General features: G+C 36.4%; 1 protein-coding gene across 1 annotated transcript in view; it reads right to left on the bottom strand.

Moving 5' to 3' along the window:
- The window catches only part of LOC115216556 (kielin/chordin-like protein), a 56,030-nt gene extending 36,490 nt beyond the window's left edge, over positions 1–19,540 (bottom strand). The window contains exons 1-4 of the mRNA XM_036506958.1: positions 19,527–19,540; positions 17,879–18,738; positions 16,270–17,656; positions 15,869–15,936 (exon numbers count right to left, since the gene is read on the bottom strand). Of these exons, the coding sequence (XP_036362851.1) occupies positions 15,869–15,936; positions 16,270–17,656; positions 17,879–18,738; positions 19,527–19,540 (2,329 nt within the window). The remainder of the gene's footprint in view (positions 1–15,868; positions 15,937–16,269; positions 17,657–17,878; positions 18,739–19,526) is intronic.
- Between the last annotated feature and the right edge of the window lie 908 nt (positions 19,541–20,448).

The raw sequence follows: 20,448 nt of genomic DNA, 5'->3' as shown, positions 1-20,448 counted from the left end.
TGAATGACAGAGTTGTGCTTGCCATCAAAGTTAAACTGGGGTAAAATATATGAAGCCCAGTATACCCGCCAGTCAAGTAATGAGATCTATGGTATCAACTAACTCCTGCTCTTCAAAATTGTTGCAGAGACGAGTGGGTCGATTGTGCCTGGGTGGTGGTAGTACGAGACAAACCAGTCCCCAGAAACAGAGGCCATTAGAATAGCGATTGAAAAGACAGAGAGGACACAGTGCACCCGTCCACAGATATTGGAGTGTACTCATTAGTGACTGAATTCTAATCAATGGTCTTTGTCTCGATGCGTCCAATATGTCATCACGCAAAGTGGTGTCACTGTTTTACTTGCGGCAGTAGTACTTATTGTGGGTTTCAAGTAAGCCTTGTAGAATGACAACACCTGCTGGATACTAAAGTGTATTCTGGTTCCTAAACAGAAGGGCTAGATTTTGAAAAGCGATCCTATAGATGCTAAAGATGTACCTTTGTCAGAAACCAGGGGAGATCCTCGGTAGTAGTGAAGCCACGTATTTGGAGCGACGGTGTGGGCTCTAACCCATTGTGGTTATATAAATATAGAGAGTTAGGTATAGATGTATATGTATACATATACATACATACATGCATGCATATATATGTGTGTCTGTGTGTATGTGTGTGTGTGTGTGTGTGTGTGTGTTATCTCTAGATTTTCTATAGAAATTAGAGCCAAAACTGAAAAATGTCTTAGGTAGCACCGATATTTTAAATAACATGCATGGATAAGTTAGTTGTAATAACACTACTGTTGATAAATTGAACGAAATAACTTTAAAATAAGAAAGAAATGAATTATGAATAGCGGTGTAATTTACTTACTGTTGTAGCTGTTCACATAATAAATAGCTACTGTTACTAGTAGCAATAGTCGCAGCATGTTGGCCAGTTGGTTTATCTTTTCTTTCTGCCTCTTGTAGACTGGTGACTGTTGTTTACCGAAACAAGGATGAGTTTGACAAACGTCTCAAACGTACGCTTTATATAGGCCGCAATAAACGTGATCAACTGCATACATCGTGGGAATTAATTGGCTTTACAAATTCCGTATTTAGAAACAGCAAAAATAAATGGTTTCTTCCTAAAAATAAACTATTCATAAATAGGTTGGGCCTTCTTACGATAACAAACAATAGTATCAGAGGTGTTTCACAAGGTGGTGGTTAAATAAGTTCTTCATTATCATCACGTTTTAATCAATGTGTTTATAGACAGCAATACTATATATATGTGTGTGTGTGTTTGTGTGTCTGTGTTTGTCCCCCTAGCATTGCTTGACAACTGATGCTGGTGTGTTTACGTCCCCGTCTCTTAGCGGTTCGGCAAAAGAGACCGATAGAAGAAGTACTGGGCTTACAAAGAATATGTCCCGGGGTCGATTTGTTCGACTAAAGGCGGTGCTCCAGCATGGCCGCAGTCAAAATGACTGAAACAAGTAAAAGAGTAAAGAGTAAAAGAGTATATATATATATATATGTGTATATACATGGTAATAACAGGATTTTTTAGAAATTTCTATTAGCTTTCTTCGCAATACGTGCTTGTTAGTGATAAATTATATGGTTATCGACGTTGTCTATTTTCGGCATATTTTGGCATTAGAAATTTTTTCTTTTGTCCTTACTTATATATATATATATATATATATATATATATATATATATATATATATATATATAAATTAATCAAAATAAAAACATGATGCCAAGGATTCAGCGGTACATATGTTTCGGGCCTTTATTAGACGGATTTATAACAATGCATAATGTATGTCTGTGGCCTTCTTCAGCCGCGCACAACAACTTCCACAAGGACATGTATTACATCAAAAATTCTTGGTTTAGGTTGCTCGACCTCCTGGAAATCTAGATACTACAACCACCGGTCCTCGTTTAAGCATAGGCATAAAGCTAACAGCACCTCCCTTTCTAAAAAAATTTGGGAATTAAAAGACAATAGCATAGGTTTCAAACTCAGGTGGTCCATCACCGGATCAGCTGCACCTTATTTAAACAATAGAGCAGGATGCCAACTATGTTGTGTAGAACTCCTGAATATCTTGAAATTCAAGGAGAAACACAATCTTATTAACAAAAGGTCAGAGTTCAAACCATCCTGTATACACAAACTTATTAATACTTTCAAATACTACAAATGTTAGGCTATTATACCAGCTCCCCTGCAATTTCCCCCACCCGGTGCAACCTGTCGGCTCCAGCGCATCCCGTTTTAATATATATATATTTTCCTATATATACAGATTTTGTCTCCCATATATGTTTTTCTTCTCCTACACCTACATTCTCCCTATCTAGATTTTTTGTTTCCCTATATCTATACCTTTTCCCATTTCTAACTCTGATGTTGAGCACGCACCACCAACCCCGCTTCCCACCCTTCCAATTTTCAGTTCCCCCCGCCCGCCCCTACGTGGTCACCTTTAGCACACACCTTTAACTTTACACTTTCAACCACCTTTTTTTTTACCTTCATCTCATGTTAAGCTTTACCGATTATATTTTTATTTTATTTTATCCATTTTATTTTGCTTTACCTTTATTCTTATTTTATTTTCATTTCTTTATTTTAATTTTATAGTTTTTATAAATTTTTATACTTCATTTCTAATTTTTATACATCTTTTAATATCTTATTTCTATACCTGTATGTGTGGGCATCTGGTGTATGTGTATGTAAGGTATGCGCACCACGCGCGTATAGACACACAGATGTGTGTGTGTGTGCGTGTGGATACGTGCGCGTGGGTCCGTGTGTATGTATGTATGCGTGTATGTATGCACACGGGGTGTGCATAATGCACACATATATATGTGCGTGTGTGGGTAGGGTGTGAGTAGTATATATATACGTGTGTGTATGTATATGTGTATGTATGTATATGTATACTGTGCATATATATATGTATGCATATGTGTAGTGTATATATATATATATGTATATACGTATGTGTGTGTGGGTGTATATGTATATGTACATGTATATTGTCCGTGTATATATATGCATATTCGTTGTGTGTGTATATATATATGCGCATGTGTGTATGTGTATATGTGTATCGTGATATGTTTACACGTGCGTACGTATGGTATGCTTATAGCTTGTGGCTGGTATGCGTGCATATATGTGCGGTGTATATGGGGTATGTATCCATGCGGGTACGTATGTACAAGATGACCACTTATACGTTACGAGAACTAGAGGAACTAGATAAGCTGCTCAAAACTCTGATTTACAATACACTAAGTCCCCAGACGCCCTGTTGATTTATGACACCCAAGACTTTCTACAAACAGAATGTGTCATTTCCCTGTCCACCATGTTTGGTCCATAACTACTATTTATCCCTTATCCTTAATTACTGTTACATTTTTTATTAGTTTTATTTCTATTTTTATTTTTTATAACTTTATTTTTATAACTTTATCCTTTATACACATTTATATTTTTTTATATTTTTTTATTATCTCTTTATATCTTTATACTCTACATTTTTATATTTTCTATACTTACACTTTTTATATATTTTTTATCCTTCGTCCTGAATTCGCGCCCTCCATCTTTATCTCTATTACTCTTATTACCAGGTTCCTTCACGTCTGTCTGCATTTATATATTTATATAGTATATATTTATTTATTAATTATTTACATTACTTCACATCCAAATTTCCTCATTCTACATTGAGAGAAGAACGAGATGGACGCTTCATTTTTATGCTGTTGCCGCATTATGTCGTACGCGAATGAGAGGATTTGCATCCCCAAACAAAGAATTTTGATGATGTAATACATGTCCTTGTGGAAGTTGTTGTTTGCGCGGCTGAAGAAGGCACAGACATACATTATGCATTGTTATAAATCCGTCTAATAAAGGCCCGAAACATATGTACCGCTGAATCCTTGGCATCATGTTTTTATTTTGATTAATTTACTGCACAACCTACCCACCCCCAAACGGTTATATACAGGTGCTTACAATTATCAAGTACTCACCCCGAATTTATATATATATAATATTATATATATATATATATATCCTTTTACTTATTGTACTTTTTACTTTTATTGTTTCAGAGATTTGGACTGCCGCTATGCTGGAGTACCGCCTTTAGTCGACCAAATTGACCCCAGGACTTATCTTTGGAATCCTAGTACTTATTCTAGTGGTCTCTTTTTGCCGAACCGCTATGTTACGGGACGTAAACACACCAACATCGGGCTGTGAAGCGATGTTGGGAGGACAAACACAGACACAACATATACACACACATACTATATATACATAATATACGACGGGCTTTCTTTCAGTTTCCGTCTACCAATCTACTCACAAGGCTTTGGTCGGCCCGAGGCTATAGCAGAAGACACGTGCCCAAGGTGCCACGAGTGGGACTGACCCGGAACCCATGTGGTTGGTAAGCAAGATACTTACCACACAGATTTATGAAAAGAACTAAAATGCTACTTTCAAAAATTGGGCACATTTTAATTTTCCTTATATAAATACATTAAAAGAAGAATGTTTTAGATTTGTTTTAATGTTTCGATTTTTGAACAACTTTTCAAAAATATGTACTAAAATGGAATATGTAGAGAGGAAAGAGCTATTAATAAAATAAAAGTTAAAATTAAAATTACCATTCATAGTTTACTTTCCTTTTCTCTGCAAGAGCACGTGGTAGTTTCCGTCAATTTTCGTGGATGACAATTGAACTGTCTGTGACGGCAAATTGCTACTATCGGTTTTGGTAAATTAAAAAGTGTCGTCAAGACTTGTTTTCTATAAGAGGGCTGTAGCCGTCGAGTAACCAGCAGCAGTGATAATAAATAGTCGTGGTGATGTTGTTCCCCCGGGGTTTTAATAGAATTCGGGTTCTTCGACCCGTGTCTTATTCTATGAATAACTTGCATATCCATATATTCATATGTATACACATACGTACATATATACACCACTCTCTCTATATATATATCTATCATCTATCTATCTATCTATATTATATATATATATATATATATATATATTATATATTATGCATGCGTGAGTACTTGTGTATATTAATAGAATTCGGGTTCTTCGACCCTTGTCTTTATTTCTTATGAATAACTTGCATATCCATATATTCATATGTATACACATACGTACATATATACACACACTCTCTCTATATATATATCTATCTATCTATCTATCTCTATCTATATATATATATATATATATATATATATATATATATATTATGCATGTGTGAGTACTTGTGTATATGAATACGTGTGTGTATATGCGTATACTGTTTGAATGCTTACCTATTTCTTTACTACCCACAAGGGGCTAAACACAGACAGGACAAACAAGGACAGACAAACAGATTAAGTCGATTACATCGACCCCAGTGCGTAACTGGTACTTAATTTATCGACCTCGAAAGGATGAAAGGCAAAGTCGACCTCGGCGGAATTTGAACTCAGGACGTAACAGCAGACGAAATACGGCTACGCATTTCGCCGGCGTGCTAACGATTCTGCCAATTCGCCGCCTTCTTACCATGTCATGTACGACAATCAAAGGAGAGAAGAAAAGACAGACATACATATATAAACCCATTCATCACCGACTTTTTATAATACGATCCACAGTGTGCTACTTCAAAGCATCGGCAACAATACGCAGTTGTCTAGGAGCCCTCATAGGTCTAAGGGTCCAATTCTAATCTTTGTATGACGTGGCTTGCTGTCAATAAATAAATACTATAGAGCCATGTGCAGTGATTTGCCCAAGGGTCTATAATGCTGCAAGAGTTACACGATTTCGGCGGTTAGGAACCGTTTCGATGATTAGTCTGGAAATTACCAGTTTGAACGAAATGAAATCAAGTTTTGCCACTGAAAACGCACAGAGGGGAAATATAAAACTTGTAGAAAACAAGTAGATACAGAGTATAAAGGATGGTGCCTTCCTCTTGAAAGAGGAAGAGTTCTAGTGCACGGGGAGAATAATAAAATGACCTTCATCTAAATATAATCTAAATATAATTGGACGCAAAGGGCGATAGAAAGGAGTGGTGATCAGCAGAAGCAGGTGACAGGAAAAGCAGAGGAAATGTTGGATAGAGAGAGAAAGGGAGAGAGGTAAAGTAAAATAGAGCAACGGTAAGTAATAATAATAATAATAATAATAATTGTGTACAGTGCTCAGGTGCACTACAACTCATCTAAAGTGTATATATAATCAGGTGTAGTTTCGGCGGATTTCGGAAAGCATGAGGGCCTTAAAGGATGCAGTGTCATGGCAGTCAACAACTGACGCAGGCAGTTTATTCCATGCTTCAGCAACTCTGAGCGTGAAAAGATGTTTCCGAAAGTCATGGGAGCTGTGTTGTTTTCTGACTTTGTAGGCATGTCCACGTGTGTTAGACACATGGAGATCAAAAAGGTGTTCAGTGTTGTTGTTGGTGAGGTGGTTGATAACTTTGTGGGTGTTTACCAAGTCCGTCGCCAGACGCCGGAGCTTCAGTGAATCCATTCCCAGGGAAACAATGGGCTCAGAATATGGTAGGTGTCTGATGGACGGTATACGTTTGGTTACACGTCTCTGGACAGATTCCAGGAGGTCAATGTTCTGAGCAAGATAGGGGTTCCAAACTGATGATGCGAATTCCAAGTGTGGTCGTACCATAGCTGTAAACAGTTTTAAATAGATGGCTGGAGAGCGGCTAACAAAAGTCTTGCTGAGTGATGCCAAGACACCCTCGGCCTTCTTGACAATTTTAGAGATATGCTTTGTCCAACGCAAATCACTGCTGACAGTGATGCCTAGGTCACGCTCGCAAGGGGATTTCTTGATATCAGTGTTGTGGAGGGAGTATGTGGACGCAGGGTTTCTTCTCCCAAAATGCATGGTGGTACACTTGTCCACGGCCAGTTTCAGTTGCCAGTCTGTGATCCATTGCTGCATTGTGTCTAGGTCTGATTGCAGGAAAGAGTTGTAGACATCAGGATCTGTCCTCTTGATTTCAAGGTACAGCTTGATGTCGTCTGCATATTTCAATACTGTGGCATTCTTTAAATTGGCATCTATGTCAGGTAGAAGGGGAGACAGGGGAGAAAATTAAGGTGAGATTTTAAAAAGTGTCACATAGGGGAAATCAAGGTAGTTACAATGAAGACTATAGATGTGTACAACTGGTAGATCCACTAGTGTTGCACCGCTATATTTTGTAGCTATTTAAACAATGAGTTCGTGAACAGTTAATGGGTTAGATGTGTTGAGGCAATGTTCATATAAATCCATTACATACTTTTTCTATCTTCGATTGCACTGTTTACATTAGACGTATTTGAATATGAAATGTTGTCACAAATCAGTGCTGGCTATAATTTCGATAGAGAATCTGTAGAGACAATCTCAAACGTTTTAAATATATATATACTCTTTTACTTGATTCAGTCATTTAACTACAGCCGTGCTGGAGCACCACCTTAAAAGGTTTTAGTCGAAGAAATCCGCCGCAGAACTTGTTCTTTGTAAGCCGAGTACTTATTCTATCGGACTATTTTGCCGAACCGCTACATTACTGGGACCTAAATACACCAGTATCAGTTGTCAAGCGACAGACACAAAACATATTCATTTGTGTGTGTGTGTGTGTGTGTGTGTGTGTGTGTTGTGTGTGTGTGTGTGTGTGTGTGTGTGTGTGCGTGTGCGTGCATGTGTGTGAGCGTGTGTGTATATATATATATATGATAGGCTTCTTTCAGTTTCCGTCTACCAAATCCACTCACAAGGTTTTGGTCGGTCCGAGGCTAAAGTAGAAGACACTTACCCAAGGTGCCACGGACTGAACTTGGAACCATGTGATTGGGGAGCAAGCTTTTTACCACACAGCCATGCCTGCGCCGTACGTATACAGCGAGAAATAAAACGGAGGCATAGAATTATGGTGAAATGTGTAAATGAGTTTTATTAACGATGTGTCTCGAAATGATTGCAGTTAGAAACAATAGCTACTAAGACAAAGAAAAAACCCTTTGGAAGGAGAAAGGGTGGAAATCTATTACACGTTTCACGCATCTAAAACCCAACAAATGTTATTAATTACACTAAAACAAACTCTTGCCGTTATTCCATTAAACGAAGGGCTAACATTTTAACAAGTTTACATTTAAAGCACAAATGTAGAAGCATTTTCACGTCCACACTTAGTTTTTAATACAAGATATTATTAGCAAACAAGCATACCTGTGTTGTCAAAAATGTCGACGGTTTTATTAATGATAGAAAATGGTGCATCGAGACAATGAGAGAAACCATTGATAAATGCTAGCAATGGAGTAAATATATGTACATAAGCAGAACTGAAGCACTTGATCAATCAGATACGGTTGTAACATTTCGGTTGAAAATATTATAATCCATGCAATATGAATATATATGAAACGTCCACGCTCGCATGGAACAGACAGATTTTGTATAGCCGAATGTCACCCCCGTCGCCAACCCTCATATGGAAGCATGTGAGGATAGTCGATGGGAAAGGTATCCAAGCCTAGGCCTGATTATGTGGAAGGCTGAAAACGAAGAACATCTCTTGCATTAATGACACACAAAACCACTGCTCGAATTTAAGGCAAGGAGACAGTAAAACTAACATATACAGTAAACACACATACAGGGTGTGGTGAATATATTGTTGTTTAAATTATGCAAAAATGAAAATAACACCGACATCTCATTTTAACAGATATATTTACTAAAATTACATAAAAATATCTTGAAATACTAAAAAGTAAATTTATTCAATAAAATCGCCATTGGGATCAACCACAGCATCCAAACTATTTCGGAATCTCCTGCAACTCTTCTGGACTGTCTCTTTCTTTAAGTTGGTGAATGCTGCCATAATCCTTGCTTTCAGTTCATCTTTGGTGTTACAAGGAGTTTTGTTAATCTCTCGCCCAACAGCGCCTCACACATAATAATCAAAGGGGTTGCAGTTTGGGGATTTAGGTGATCATATGTTAGTGGATAGAGAGGGGAGAAGAGCTGTGTATGTTAAAATGAAGAAAGAGGTCAAAGGAAAAGGTGAGAAAAGATAAAAGGAAAGAAATAGGAAGAGAAGATGAAGACAAGATGAGAAAATGAAAAAATGAAGAGAAAATGAAAAAGGTAGAAGGAAGTGAAAAGAGTGATAGGAGTGTTAGATGGTGGTCAAGATATTATGACGGGGGAATGGGAGAGGAGTAGGGGAGGGTAAGAAGTGATAAGAATGTATGTAGTGAATATGTGTGAGGTGGGGTGATATGTTAGACTGGTGTTAAGGAATGGGTACAGAAAAAGATATAGGAGGAGGGTTTCTAAAGTCAGTAGTAAACCACAAATTGGAAGGGAAGAATACTAAGACTGGTCAAGTTTCTATAAATAGATTTATATGCTTATTCAACTGGCTAATGTTATAGTATGGAGAGAGGAATCAGAGAGAAGGAAAGAGAGAAGTGTATATCGATATACGCACGCACACATGCACATGTATGTGTGTGTGAAATGCATTATTATATAGACTTGCGTACTAGTGTATTTAAACCTGTATGCATGCATGCATCTCTCTCTCTCTATATATATATATATATATACATACACACAGATACATATACACGTACAAATATATACGCACATACGTATGCATACAGATGCCCATACAAACATACATGCACATCCATACACATATATATATGCGCACACACGCATACCCCTAAATACATGCATAAACGCATACACGTGCGCACATATACACGCCTACATGCACGTGTACATACATATTAGAATTTACAAACCACGGACAGGAAGCATTTCAACCACTTTCCTTGGATAATGGAACTGTAACTATAACATCTATATACGTTTTTATTTTTATCTCTACATTCTATTTCCCTATATACTCCTTATTTGCTTCCTTTTCCAAAATAACTCCTCATATTGAACTCTAATATTTCCCTCTATTTAAAGGTGACGAGCTGGCAGAAACGTTAGCACGCCGGGGCGAAATGCGTAGTCGCATTTCGTCTGCCGTTACGTTCGGAGTTCAAATTCCGCCGAGGTCGACTTTGCCTTTCATCCTTTCGGGTCGATTAAATAAGTGCCAGTTACGCACTGGGATCGATGTAATCGACTTCATCTGTTTGTCTGTCCTTGTTTGTCCTCTCTGTCTTTAACCCCTTTTGGGCTGTAAAGAAATAAGTATTTCGTCTGCCGCTACGTTCTGAGAAAACATTTATTCCCTCTCTCTCCCTCTCACACAAAAAAGAAACCGAAGTGTGTTTGCGCGCGAAAGATTTTTGTTTTCTTTTTCTAAAACACTGGTATAAAACTGAAAATATTTAGTGGAGAAAAAGTGTGTATTTTGTTGGGATTAATTAATGATTTGACAGTAAAGAAGTAAGTAGTACTTTGTAGGTAAATTTTTACCTGTCTACTTATACAGACACACACGCCATATATACATATATATATGCATTCATTACGACTTCACAAAAAATATTTTCAGCATAAAATACACACAATATACATGTGAACATATTAATCCACATTCTCTATTTATTGAATAACGAACCAAGTAATCCGCCCTCTGGAAAACGTATTTTTGTAAAATGTTGAGAGTGGTGGGGTAAAATTTCCGTGTGTTCCACGCCCCACCCTCTGTTTTCCGGACCAAAAAAGGGTTTTGTGGCATATTAGGAGGTCACCGTAATTCATTCAACGAAAAATGAATTTCTTTTTTCTTAGTGAAAATCGTGCGGGTGTACTTCCCAATGAGAACGGGGAGGTGAAATTTCCAAGGGTTCCACCCCGTTTTCCGGACCAAAAAAGCATTTTGTGGCATATTAGGTCACTGTAATTCATTCAACGAAAATATAAAATATTCCAATGATTCCGGAATGGATGGGGTCCAGTTTTCCCCACCCCTTTTTTCCGATTTCACTTAATTCCATGCGAATAATCCGATTTTTCTTTTCTTAGTGAAACTCGTGAGGGTGAAAGTATCGAAATTTAAACAAATTTGGGAAGAACGACAATAGGTAACCTAGCAATTCATTGTTGAACATTGGAATTAGTGCGATATTTACCAGTTTATTGATTTTGCTCAAATTCTCTAAAAATATTAGTTTCAAATGTTGGCACAAGGCCAACAATTTCGGAGAAGGGGTTAAGTCGATAACATCGAACTCAGTACTCAACGGGTACTTATTTTATCGACCCCGAAAGGATGAAAGGCGAAGTGGACATCGGTGGAATTTGAACTCAGAACATGAAGACGAAATGTCGCCAACCATTTTCCCTGGCGTAAACATCGTGTCTATTCCTTAGAACAAGGTAGCAATCCGCGAAAAGTTTTTAAAATAAAAGATTAATTGAAGTTAACTTTGTGTATTTCCTAATGGCCAGTTTCAGCACACGATCTCAAATCAAAACAATATATAGGCAAGTACACATGTAAATATGTGTGTGTGTGTGTGAGAGAGAGAGAGAAAGAGAGAGAGAGAATAGTATGCAGGTCTGGGTTTGCTCCCGGATATGGATCGTAAATGTTATGACTATTGCCGAAATGTCTCCCAACGAACCATTTGCTTTAAAACAAAATTTACTTATTTGTCACCCCAGAAAATAGCTTCATACGGAACTAGGAACTAGTATATTTTGATATGTGTACTTTAGAAAAATTACAAAGGGTATATTAGTTTAACCCCTTCTTTTTTCGATATTCATATTTAGACACACTAAGACGGCTAGCTGGCAGAAACGTTAGCACGCCGGGCGAAATGCGTAGCCGTATTTCATTTGCCGTTACGTTCTGAGTTCAAATTCCGCCGAGGTAAACTTTGCCTTTCATCCTTCCAAGGTCGATAAATTAAGTGCCTGTTACGCACTGGGGTCGATGTAAACGACATAATCCCTTTGTTTGTCCTTGTTTGTCCCCTCTGTGTTTAACCCCTTGTGGGCAGTAAAGAAATAGGTATTTCGTCTGCCGCTACGTTCTCAGTTCAAATTCCGCTGAGGTCGACTTTGCCTTTCATCCTTTCGGGGTCGAGAAACTAAATACCAGTTACGCACTGAGGTCGATGTAATCAACTTAATCCCATTGTCTGTCCTTGTTTGTCCCCTCTATGTTTAGCCCCTTGTGGACAATAAAGAAATAAGAAAATTTAGCACGCAGGGTAAAATGATTATCGACATTTGATCCGTCTTTACGTTCTGGGTTCAAATTTCGCAGGGATCGACCTTGCCTTTAATCCTTTCGGCGTCGATAAAATAAGTACCAGTTGAACACTGCAGTTGTAAAATTTATTTGCAAACAACCTATTTGTTGATAACTTCCTTTGCCTGAAGTCCTCACTTTTGAGATTGTTAGCATTTGTTAACGATAAGAAGCTTGCTTCTCAACCACATGGTTCCGGGTTCAGTCCCACTGCGAAGCACCTTGGACAACTGTCATCTACTATAGCCTCGGGCTGACCAAAGCCTTGTAAAGGATTTGGTAATTTGGTAGAAGGATTCCGTTATATATATATATATATATATATATATATATATATATATATATATATATATATATATATGTATGTATGTATCTGTGTGTGTGCTAGCAGTATAGCCCGGCGTTGCTCGGGTTTGTTTTTTAGTTGCGCTTAAAACAGCAGACTTTGATGTCGCGTTAACAAAGTTTTGCCATAGTTTCAATCTATGAATAAAAGTATAGTGTGGCGATCCTCGAGTTTGCCCTGAATGTGCTGCAAATGTGTACTGCCGACTTCAATTGTTGGTACTCTTAGCTAATATTCCTACTATTAACATTGTGGAGAAAACAATTTACCCGTAGATTTAAAGGAAAATGAAGCTCAAGTTTCGAACTGCACAGAAAATCTATTAAGAAGTTAACACTGCAAAAGTATTCATTAAGAAAAAGTACACAGCAGTAAAAAAATCGTAGAACATAGGGCTTTTCATAGAAAAAAAGCACCTTTGTGATGTAAATAATTTTTGGTCTTAACATGGTTCGATTTGAATTTTTTGTTCTACGGAATGAAGAGCAAGCCTTCTATCATACTCTCAGTTTTGGTCAACTTGCGTCGCAGGGGCTCGGAGGAGATAGTGTTAGTTGAAGGCTACCAAACCTGCCACACACACACAGCTTCAGCTTTATAGATATAGATTCATTCAGATAAACAGTTAATATAAGGCAATGCATAGTATAGTCGCTGATGAAATATGGTTACAGCACTTCGCGATAGACAACGTTCTTTGTTCTTCCAGATGGAGCCAAAGCAAATAGGCTGTTCTGACTACCGACTCGGGAACATCCAACGTATAATTGTCCATGTGAGAAACATGGCTCCTGCAAGTGAAGCCCTGCCATGGATAATGTCTGACCCTGTGGTTTGTTTATGGACATGGCAAATACAACACGTAGGGGAAACTGTGTCCTTCTGAAACAGTAGGGTGCATCAGCTCCTGATGTCGTAATTGTAATCTTAGTTATTAAAACGTCCTCTCTCTTTCCAGAACTGGAAAGGATTTTGTAGACAAAGTATTAACATTAGTTATCTCCCTTGCACTGTGTTGAAGCTCAAGTTTCAAACTGCACTGCTTTTTGATGTAAATAATTTTTGGTCTTAACATGGTCCGGAATGAAGAGCAAGCCTTCATCTATCATACTCTCAATTTTGGTCAACTTGCGCCGCAGGGTCTCGGAGGAGATAGTGTTAGTTGAAGGCTACCAAACCATCCACACACACAACTTCAGCTTTATAGATATATATGTGTGTGTGTGTGTGTGTGTGTGTTTCTCTGCATCCCCCCTCGCCATCGCTTGACAACCGATGCTAGTGCATTTATGTCCCCGTAACTTAGCGGTTCGGCAATTTCTATTGCCGATAGAATAAGTACTAGGCTTACAAAGAATAAGTTCTGGGGTAGATTTCTTCGACTAAAACCCTTTATGTCAGTGTTCTAGCATGGCCATAGTCAAATGACTGAAACAAGTAAAAGAATTTTTTAAAAATTAAACATTACCATAATTCACCAAGAATTATTGGTATAAATATAAATTTACAATCAGTCTAAAGACGCTACAGGTTTTGAAGCAGTTGTCTACAAATATTCCCTTTGGAAGAGATGTTCATCAATGCAGGGTCGTTGACCGGCATGAAAGTTTAAGAAAGTTTTTCTCCCGCAGCTCAGTGGTTAGGGTGTCAGCATCATGATCGTAAGGTTGTGGTTTCGATTCCTGGACCGGACGACTCGTTGTGTTCTTCATTTCACATTGCTCCAGTCCACTCAGCTGGCAAAAATGAGTAACGCTGCGATGGACTGGTGTCCCGTCCAGCTGGGGAACACATATGCCATAGAAACCGGGAAACCGGGCCCATGAGCCTGGCTAGGCTTTAAGAGGGCGCATTTATTTATTTTTTATATAATTATATCAAATCTTTTACGTTTGCATTTTCGCGGCTGAGTTGAAATTTTGTTTATATTGGAAATAGATTAGAAATACTAAAATGCAAATAAGAAATAACTCAGCCTAAAAGTTAAATGGATAACTCGGTTGACTATCATTCTAATGAAAAAAATTAAATTTATAGATTAAACAACGAAATTGTGGTAGATATATGTTTTATTTTAAAAAATTATATTTCAGGTATCACAATTATTGAAATTATCAAAATAAATTAATAGTTCTTCATCCGTACTGTTGTTTCTGCAATAAAATAAATTTGCAAGAAATTAATATATTATCGGACTGGATATACACATTGTATTTCAAATTTAGTATGACTAAGTACAATACAAAATTTAAATTTGAACAATTATACATTAGATTAAATATCACATGATTATACAAAGTATTAAAAATTCATCAGAGCCCAGATTTTAAAGCCCAATTCACACTCTCATAAGCTATATCCTGAAATATCCTGTATATAGAATAATTCACAAATGTATCTCCAAAGAGTCTGTATCACTATTTAAACAGTTGAAAAATAAATATTTCTTAAATATACATAAATATTTCTAACATTAAGAGCAATGTCGTGCAAATTTTACATAAGTGTCAATAACATTAAATTGAAAATTGTAAGTCAACCATTTCTTCCATATATATTATTGAATGTATGCATATACATGAAAAAACTTAGAAGAGAACAGTTTGTATGCTAAATATCATCTAATTGCTGGGTGATTATTTTCTGTTTAATATGAGATATAAAATAGGGGTTGCAAAGGGTAAAGGATGGATTAAATTAGTTACGTTAGGGACAGTAAAACACTAATAAAACACTTTACTCACCAGACGATAGCAGTCATACTTGGTACACTTGACCTTCCCAATCGAACATCGACAAACATTGCACTTATCTTGACTCATGAACATTTCTCCATCTTTGTAAGATTTTCCATAATACTGGCATGTTGTCGGGGGGCAGTACATTTTAGTACAGCTTATTTGACCAAACTGTCCACATCTACAAGTATTGCAGGCATCTTTAAATGTTTCACCGACAGAATAAGTTTTTCCTTTATGTATACAGGACTTACTGCATGGTTTTTGCTCACAATCGACTTTCCCATCGGAGTTGCACTGACATTTGTTGCAATCATTATACCATACAGAACCAATTTCATAAATTTTACCGTTGTAATTACAGGAACAAGGTAATTCAGTGCAGCTAACCTCACCATTATATTGACAAGTACAATTAGAGCAGCCATCTTTGAATTGATTTCCGAAATTATAAACCTTATTTTTATAAGTACAGGGACATGGGTTTGTTGTGCAGTCTACTGTCCCATCGGTTTTGCATGTGCACGTATTACAGTCCTTTCTAAATGTCTGACCTACTTTATATATCTGGTTGTTGTACTTACATTCACAAACATTGGTTGAACATCGGACATATCCAGTTGCTAAACATTCGCATTGATTGCAACCATCCGAAAATCTATAACCAATTCCATAAGTTTGTCCTTTATGAGTACAGCGGCAGGGTTTGTTTGTACAATCAACTTGTCCGTTATTTTTACATTTGCAAGTATTACAATCATCCTTGAACTCTGCTCCGAAATTATAAACATTATATTTATAAGTACAGGTACATGGGTTTGTTGTGCAGTCTACAGTCCTATCGGCTTTGCATGTGCACGTATTACAGCGCTGTTTAAATGTTTCTCCTACTTTATATATCTGGTTGTTGTACTTACATTGACAAAGATAGGTTGAACATCGGACATATCCAGTTGCTAAACATTCGCATTGATTGCAATCGTCCGAAAATCTATTACCAATTCCATAAGTTTGTCCTTTATAAGTACAGCGGCAGGGTCTGTTTGTACAATCAACTTGTCCGTTATTTTTACATTTGCAAGTATTACAATCATCCTTGAACTCTGCTCCGAAATTATAAACATTATATTTATAAGTACAGGTACATGGGTTTGTTGTGCAGTCTACAGTCCCATCGGCTTTGCATGTGCACGTATTACAGCCCTGTTTAAATGTTTCTCCTACTTTATATATCTGGTTGTTGTACTTACATTCACAAACATCGGCTAAACATATGACATATCCAGTTGCTAAACATTCGCATTGATTGCAACCCATCGAAAATTTAGTACCAAGTTCATAAGTTTGTCCATTATAAGTACAGCGGCAGGGTTTGTTTGTACAATCAACTTGTCCGTTATTTTTACATTTGCAAGTATTACAATCATCCTTGAACTCTGCTCCGAAATCATAAACATTATATTTATAAGTACAGGTACATGGGTTTGTTGTGCAGTCTACAGTCCTATCGGCTTTGCATGTGCACGTATTACAGCCCTGTTTAAATGTTTCTCCTACTTTATATATCTGGTTGTTGTACTTACATTGACAAAGATAGGTTGAACATCGGACATATCCAGTTGCTAAACATTCGCATTGATTGCAATCGTCCGAAAATCTATTACCAATTCCATAAGTTTGTCCTTTATAAGTACAGTGGCAGGGTCTGTTTGTACAATCAACTTGTCCGTTATTTTTACATTTGCAAGTATTACAATCATCCTTGAACTCTGCTCCGAAATCATAAACATTATATTTATAAGTACAGGTACATGGGTTTGTTGTGCAGTTTACAGTCCTATCGGCTTTGCATGTGCACGTATTACAGCCCTGTTTAAATGTTTCTCCTACTTTATATATCTGGTTGTTGTACTTACATTGACAAAGATAGGTTGAACATCGGACATATCCAGTTGCTAAACATTCGCATTGATTGCAATCGTCCGAAAATCTATTACCAATTCCATAAGTTTGTCCTTTATAAGTACAGTGGCAGGGTCTGTTTGTACAATCAACTTCTCCGTTATTTTTACATTTGCAAGTATTACAATCATCCTTGAACTCTGCTCCGAAATCATAAACATTATATTTATAAGTACAGGTACATGGGTTTGTTGTGCAGTCTACAGTCCCATCGGCTTTGCATGTGCACGTATTACAGCCCTGTTTAAATGTTTCTCCTACTTTATATATCTGGTTGTTGTACTTACATTCACAAACATCGGTTGAACATCGGACATATCCAGTTGCTAAACATTCGCATTTATTGCAATCGTCCGAAAATCTATTACCAATTCCATAAGTTTGTCCTTTATAAGTACAGTGGCAGGGTTTGTTTGTACAATCAACTTGTCCGTTATTTTTACATCTGCAAGTATTACAATCATCCTTGAACTCTGCTCCGAAATTATAAACATTATATTTATAAGTACAGGTACATGACATTTTTGTGCAGTCTACTGTCCCATCGGCTTTGCATGTGCACGTATTACAGTCCTTTTTAAATGTAGTCCCTATTTCGTAGGTGTTTCCATTGTATATACACTTACATGGTTTGTTAGAGCACTGCACAATACCGCTTCTTAAACATTCACATTGGTTACAATCATTACTGAATGTTTGTCCAACTCGGTATGTCTGTCCTTGATAAGTACATTGACAAATTTTCTTTGTACATTCTAACTGACCGTTGTCTCTACAATAGCAAATGTTACAATCCCCTTCAAATTTCTGGCCCACACTTAATACTCTTCCTCTGAAGTAACACTTACAAATTTTGCTAGTACATTTAACCTGACCATTGTTCAAACATTCGCAAGTATTGCAATCATCAGTAAAGGTTTGGCCGATTTGATATTGTACATTTTTATAAGGACATCCACATCTATCACTGTTACACTGCACTATTCCTGTAGTTTGACAAGTGCAAGTCTTACAGCCATCGTTAAAACTCTCTCCAATATTGTAGTATTTACCATTGTATTGGCACCCACACACTTTAGTGGTACACTGAACATATCCAGAAGAAAGACATTTACATTTATCACAGTTGTCAGTGAATTCTTCACCTTCTTGGTACTGCTTTTCTTTATAAGTACATCGTTTAGGACAGTCTTTGTTGTCACATTTTATCTGGCCATCATAGTTGCATTTACATGTATTACAAGACTGCTGGAATGTCTGTCCTACTCTGTAACGTCTGCCTTGATATGTACATGAAGGCCCCTTCCCATAACCACAACGTAAATTTGAACAAATTGCTTTGTTATTTGTGTCACATACACACGTGTTGCAGTCGATCTTAATACTCCTGTATACTTTTTTCCATTATATGTACATTCGTCTGTAAGAAGAGAAACAATAATTATTTCAATCAACAACTACAATGTTCCTGAAAGAAGAACATGTTATATATTCTAGCGTAAGTATGTGATTATGATATATCTATAAATTCTCAAAGAATAATATCGAGCGACATAATTCTTTAGAAATGGTTGGAATGTACAGCCCGAAATATACAGATACTTTGCAGTATGTATCCGAAAACCAGTTTTCAGATATCGTGATGATGAGAACTTTATTGTTATGTTGACGCACACACATACAGGCTAATAAAACACGCATAACTATACATACGTGTATATATATATATATATATATATAGTTATAGTTGTGGCTAAATTCTAGGAGATAAAGAACTCAGTACGCGCGTAGAGTATAAAGTTGCAATAACTCGTCTGCATCTCCATCTATCTTTCTGTTTATCACTATATATGTACGTGTATATATATATATGTATATATATATATATCTATATATCTATATATATATATACATGTGTATATATATATATATATATATATATATATATATATATATATACATATATATATATATACACATTTGTACATATATATATATATATATATATATATATATATAACAAGTGATAGAAAATGCAACACAAGGGAAACTTTCTTACTTACAACGATCGGTTCGAAACATCCTGTATCAGTATGGGAGAGTAATCGAGGCAGATTTAACAAAAGGTAATATGTGGTCAGGAAGCGTCGAAGTATACGTGCTAGTCCGACTGACCTTACAAACACCATAGAACCATACCGAGACACAAAGAAAACAGGTAAGAAGGATCAATTCCTTTTAACCAGCATTGAAATCTCCTCTCAGGAAAATAAACAGATAACCAACTGACAAAATTACGCATCTATGGAGTACCGACCTCCTCAAAGAAATTAGAATCATACAAAAACAATAAGTTACATAAAGTAATTAACATGTAAAATATTACTAGCAAAATTAACATTAAGACATTATATCCAACTTGAAAAAGAATATCCTCAAGACGTTGCTATTTTTTAACCTTAAATATCTCAAAAATGTTCACTGCTGTATTCGGTCGCTTGTAAAATAGTTTTAGCGAACGGGATCGGAATATCTTTCATATCCTACTTCTTTAAACGATATCATGTTTTAATTACTGCTTTATTATACTTTATTTATGTATGTGAAAATATGTATATATATATATATATATATTATATTTATATGTATATATATATATATATATATACCTATATATATGTATATATATATATATATATATATATTTATATGTATATATATATATATATATATATACCTATATATATGTATATATATATATATATATACCTATATATATGTATATATATATATATATATATATATATATATATATATATATATATACCTATATCTCTATATATAAAACTGAAATGCGTTTTTACCGCTTGGATCACTTTCAATGCCACTACATCCCGTCCGATTCGCTCCAAAATTTACAGGGACATGTAGAATGAGGTGACGATGCGCGTGGGCTACCTTAGAAATCCTTATCTTAAAAGGTGTGGTTGCTAGGGGCCATCTTCCTACCTCACCCTATTTCCTCCAGTACTCTGTCACTCCTCTTCATAACTTTCAGAAGTCCACTACAGTTATTTAAAGTATCTGTCACTATCGC

Source organism: Octopus sinensis, linkage group LG10, assembly GCF_006345805.1.
Source record: "Octopus sinensis linkage group LG10, ASM634580v1, whole genome shotgun sequence".
In the NCBI taxonomy this organism is placed as follows: domain Eukaryota; kingdom Metazoa; phylum Mollusca; class Cephalopoda; order Octopoda; family Octopodidae; genus Octopus; species Octopus sinensis.
The sequence above is the reverse complement of the archived record's forward strand: the minus strand, read 5'-3'. Positions and strand labels throughout refer to the sequence as shown.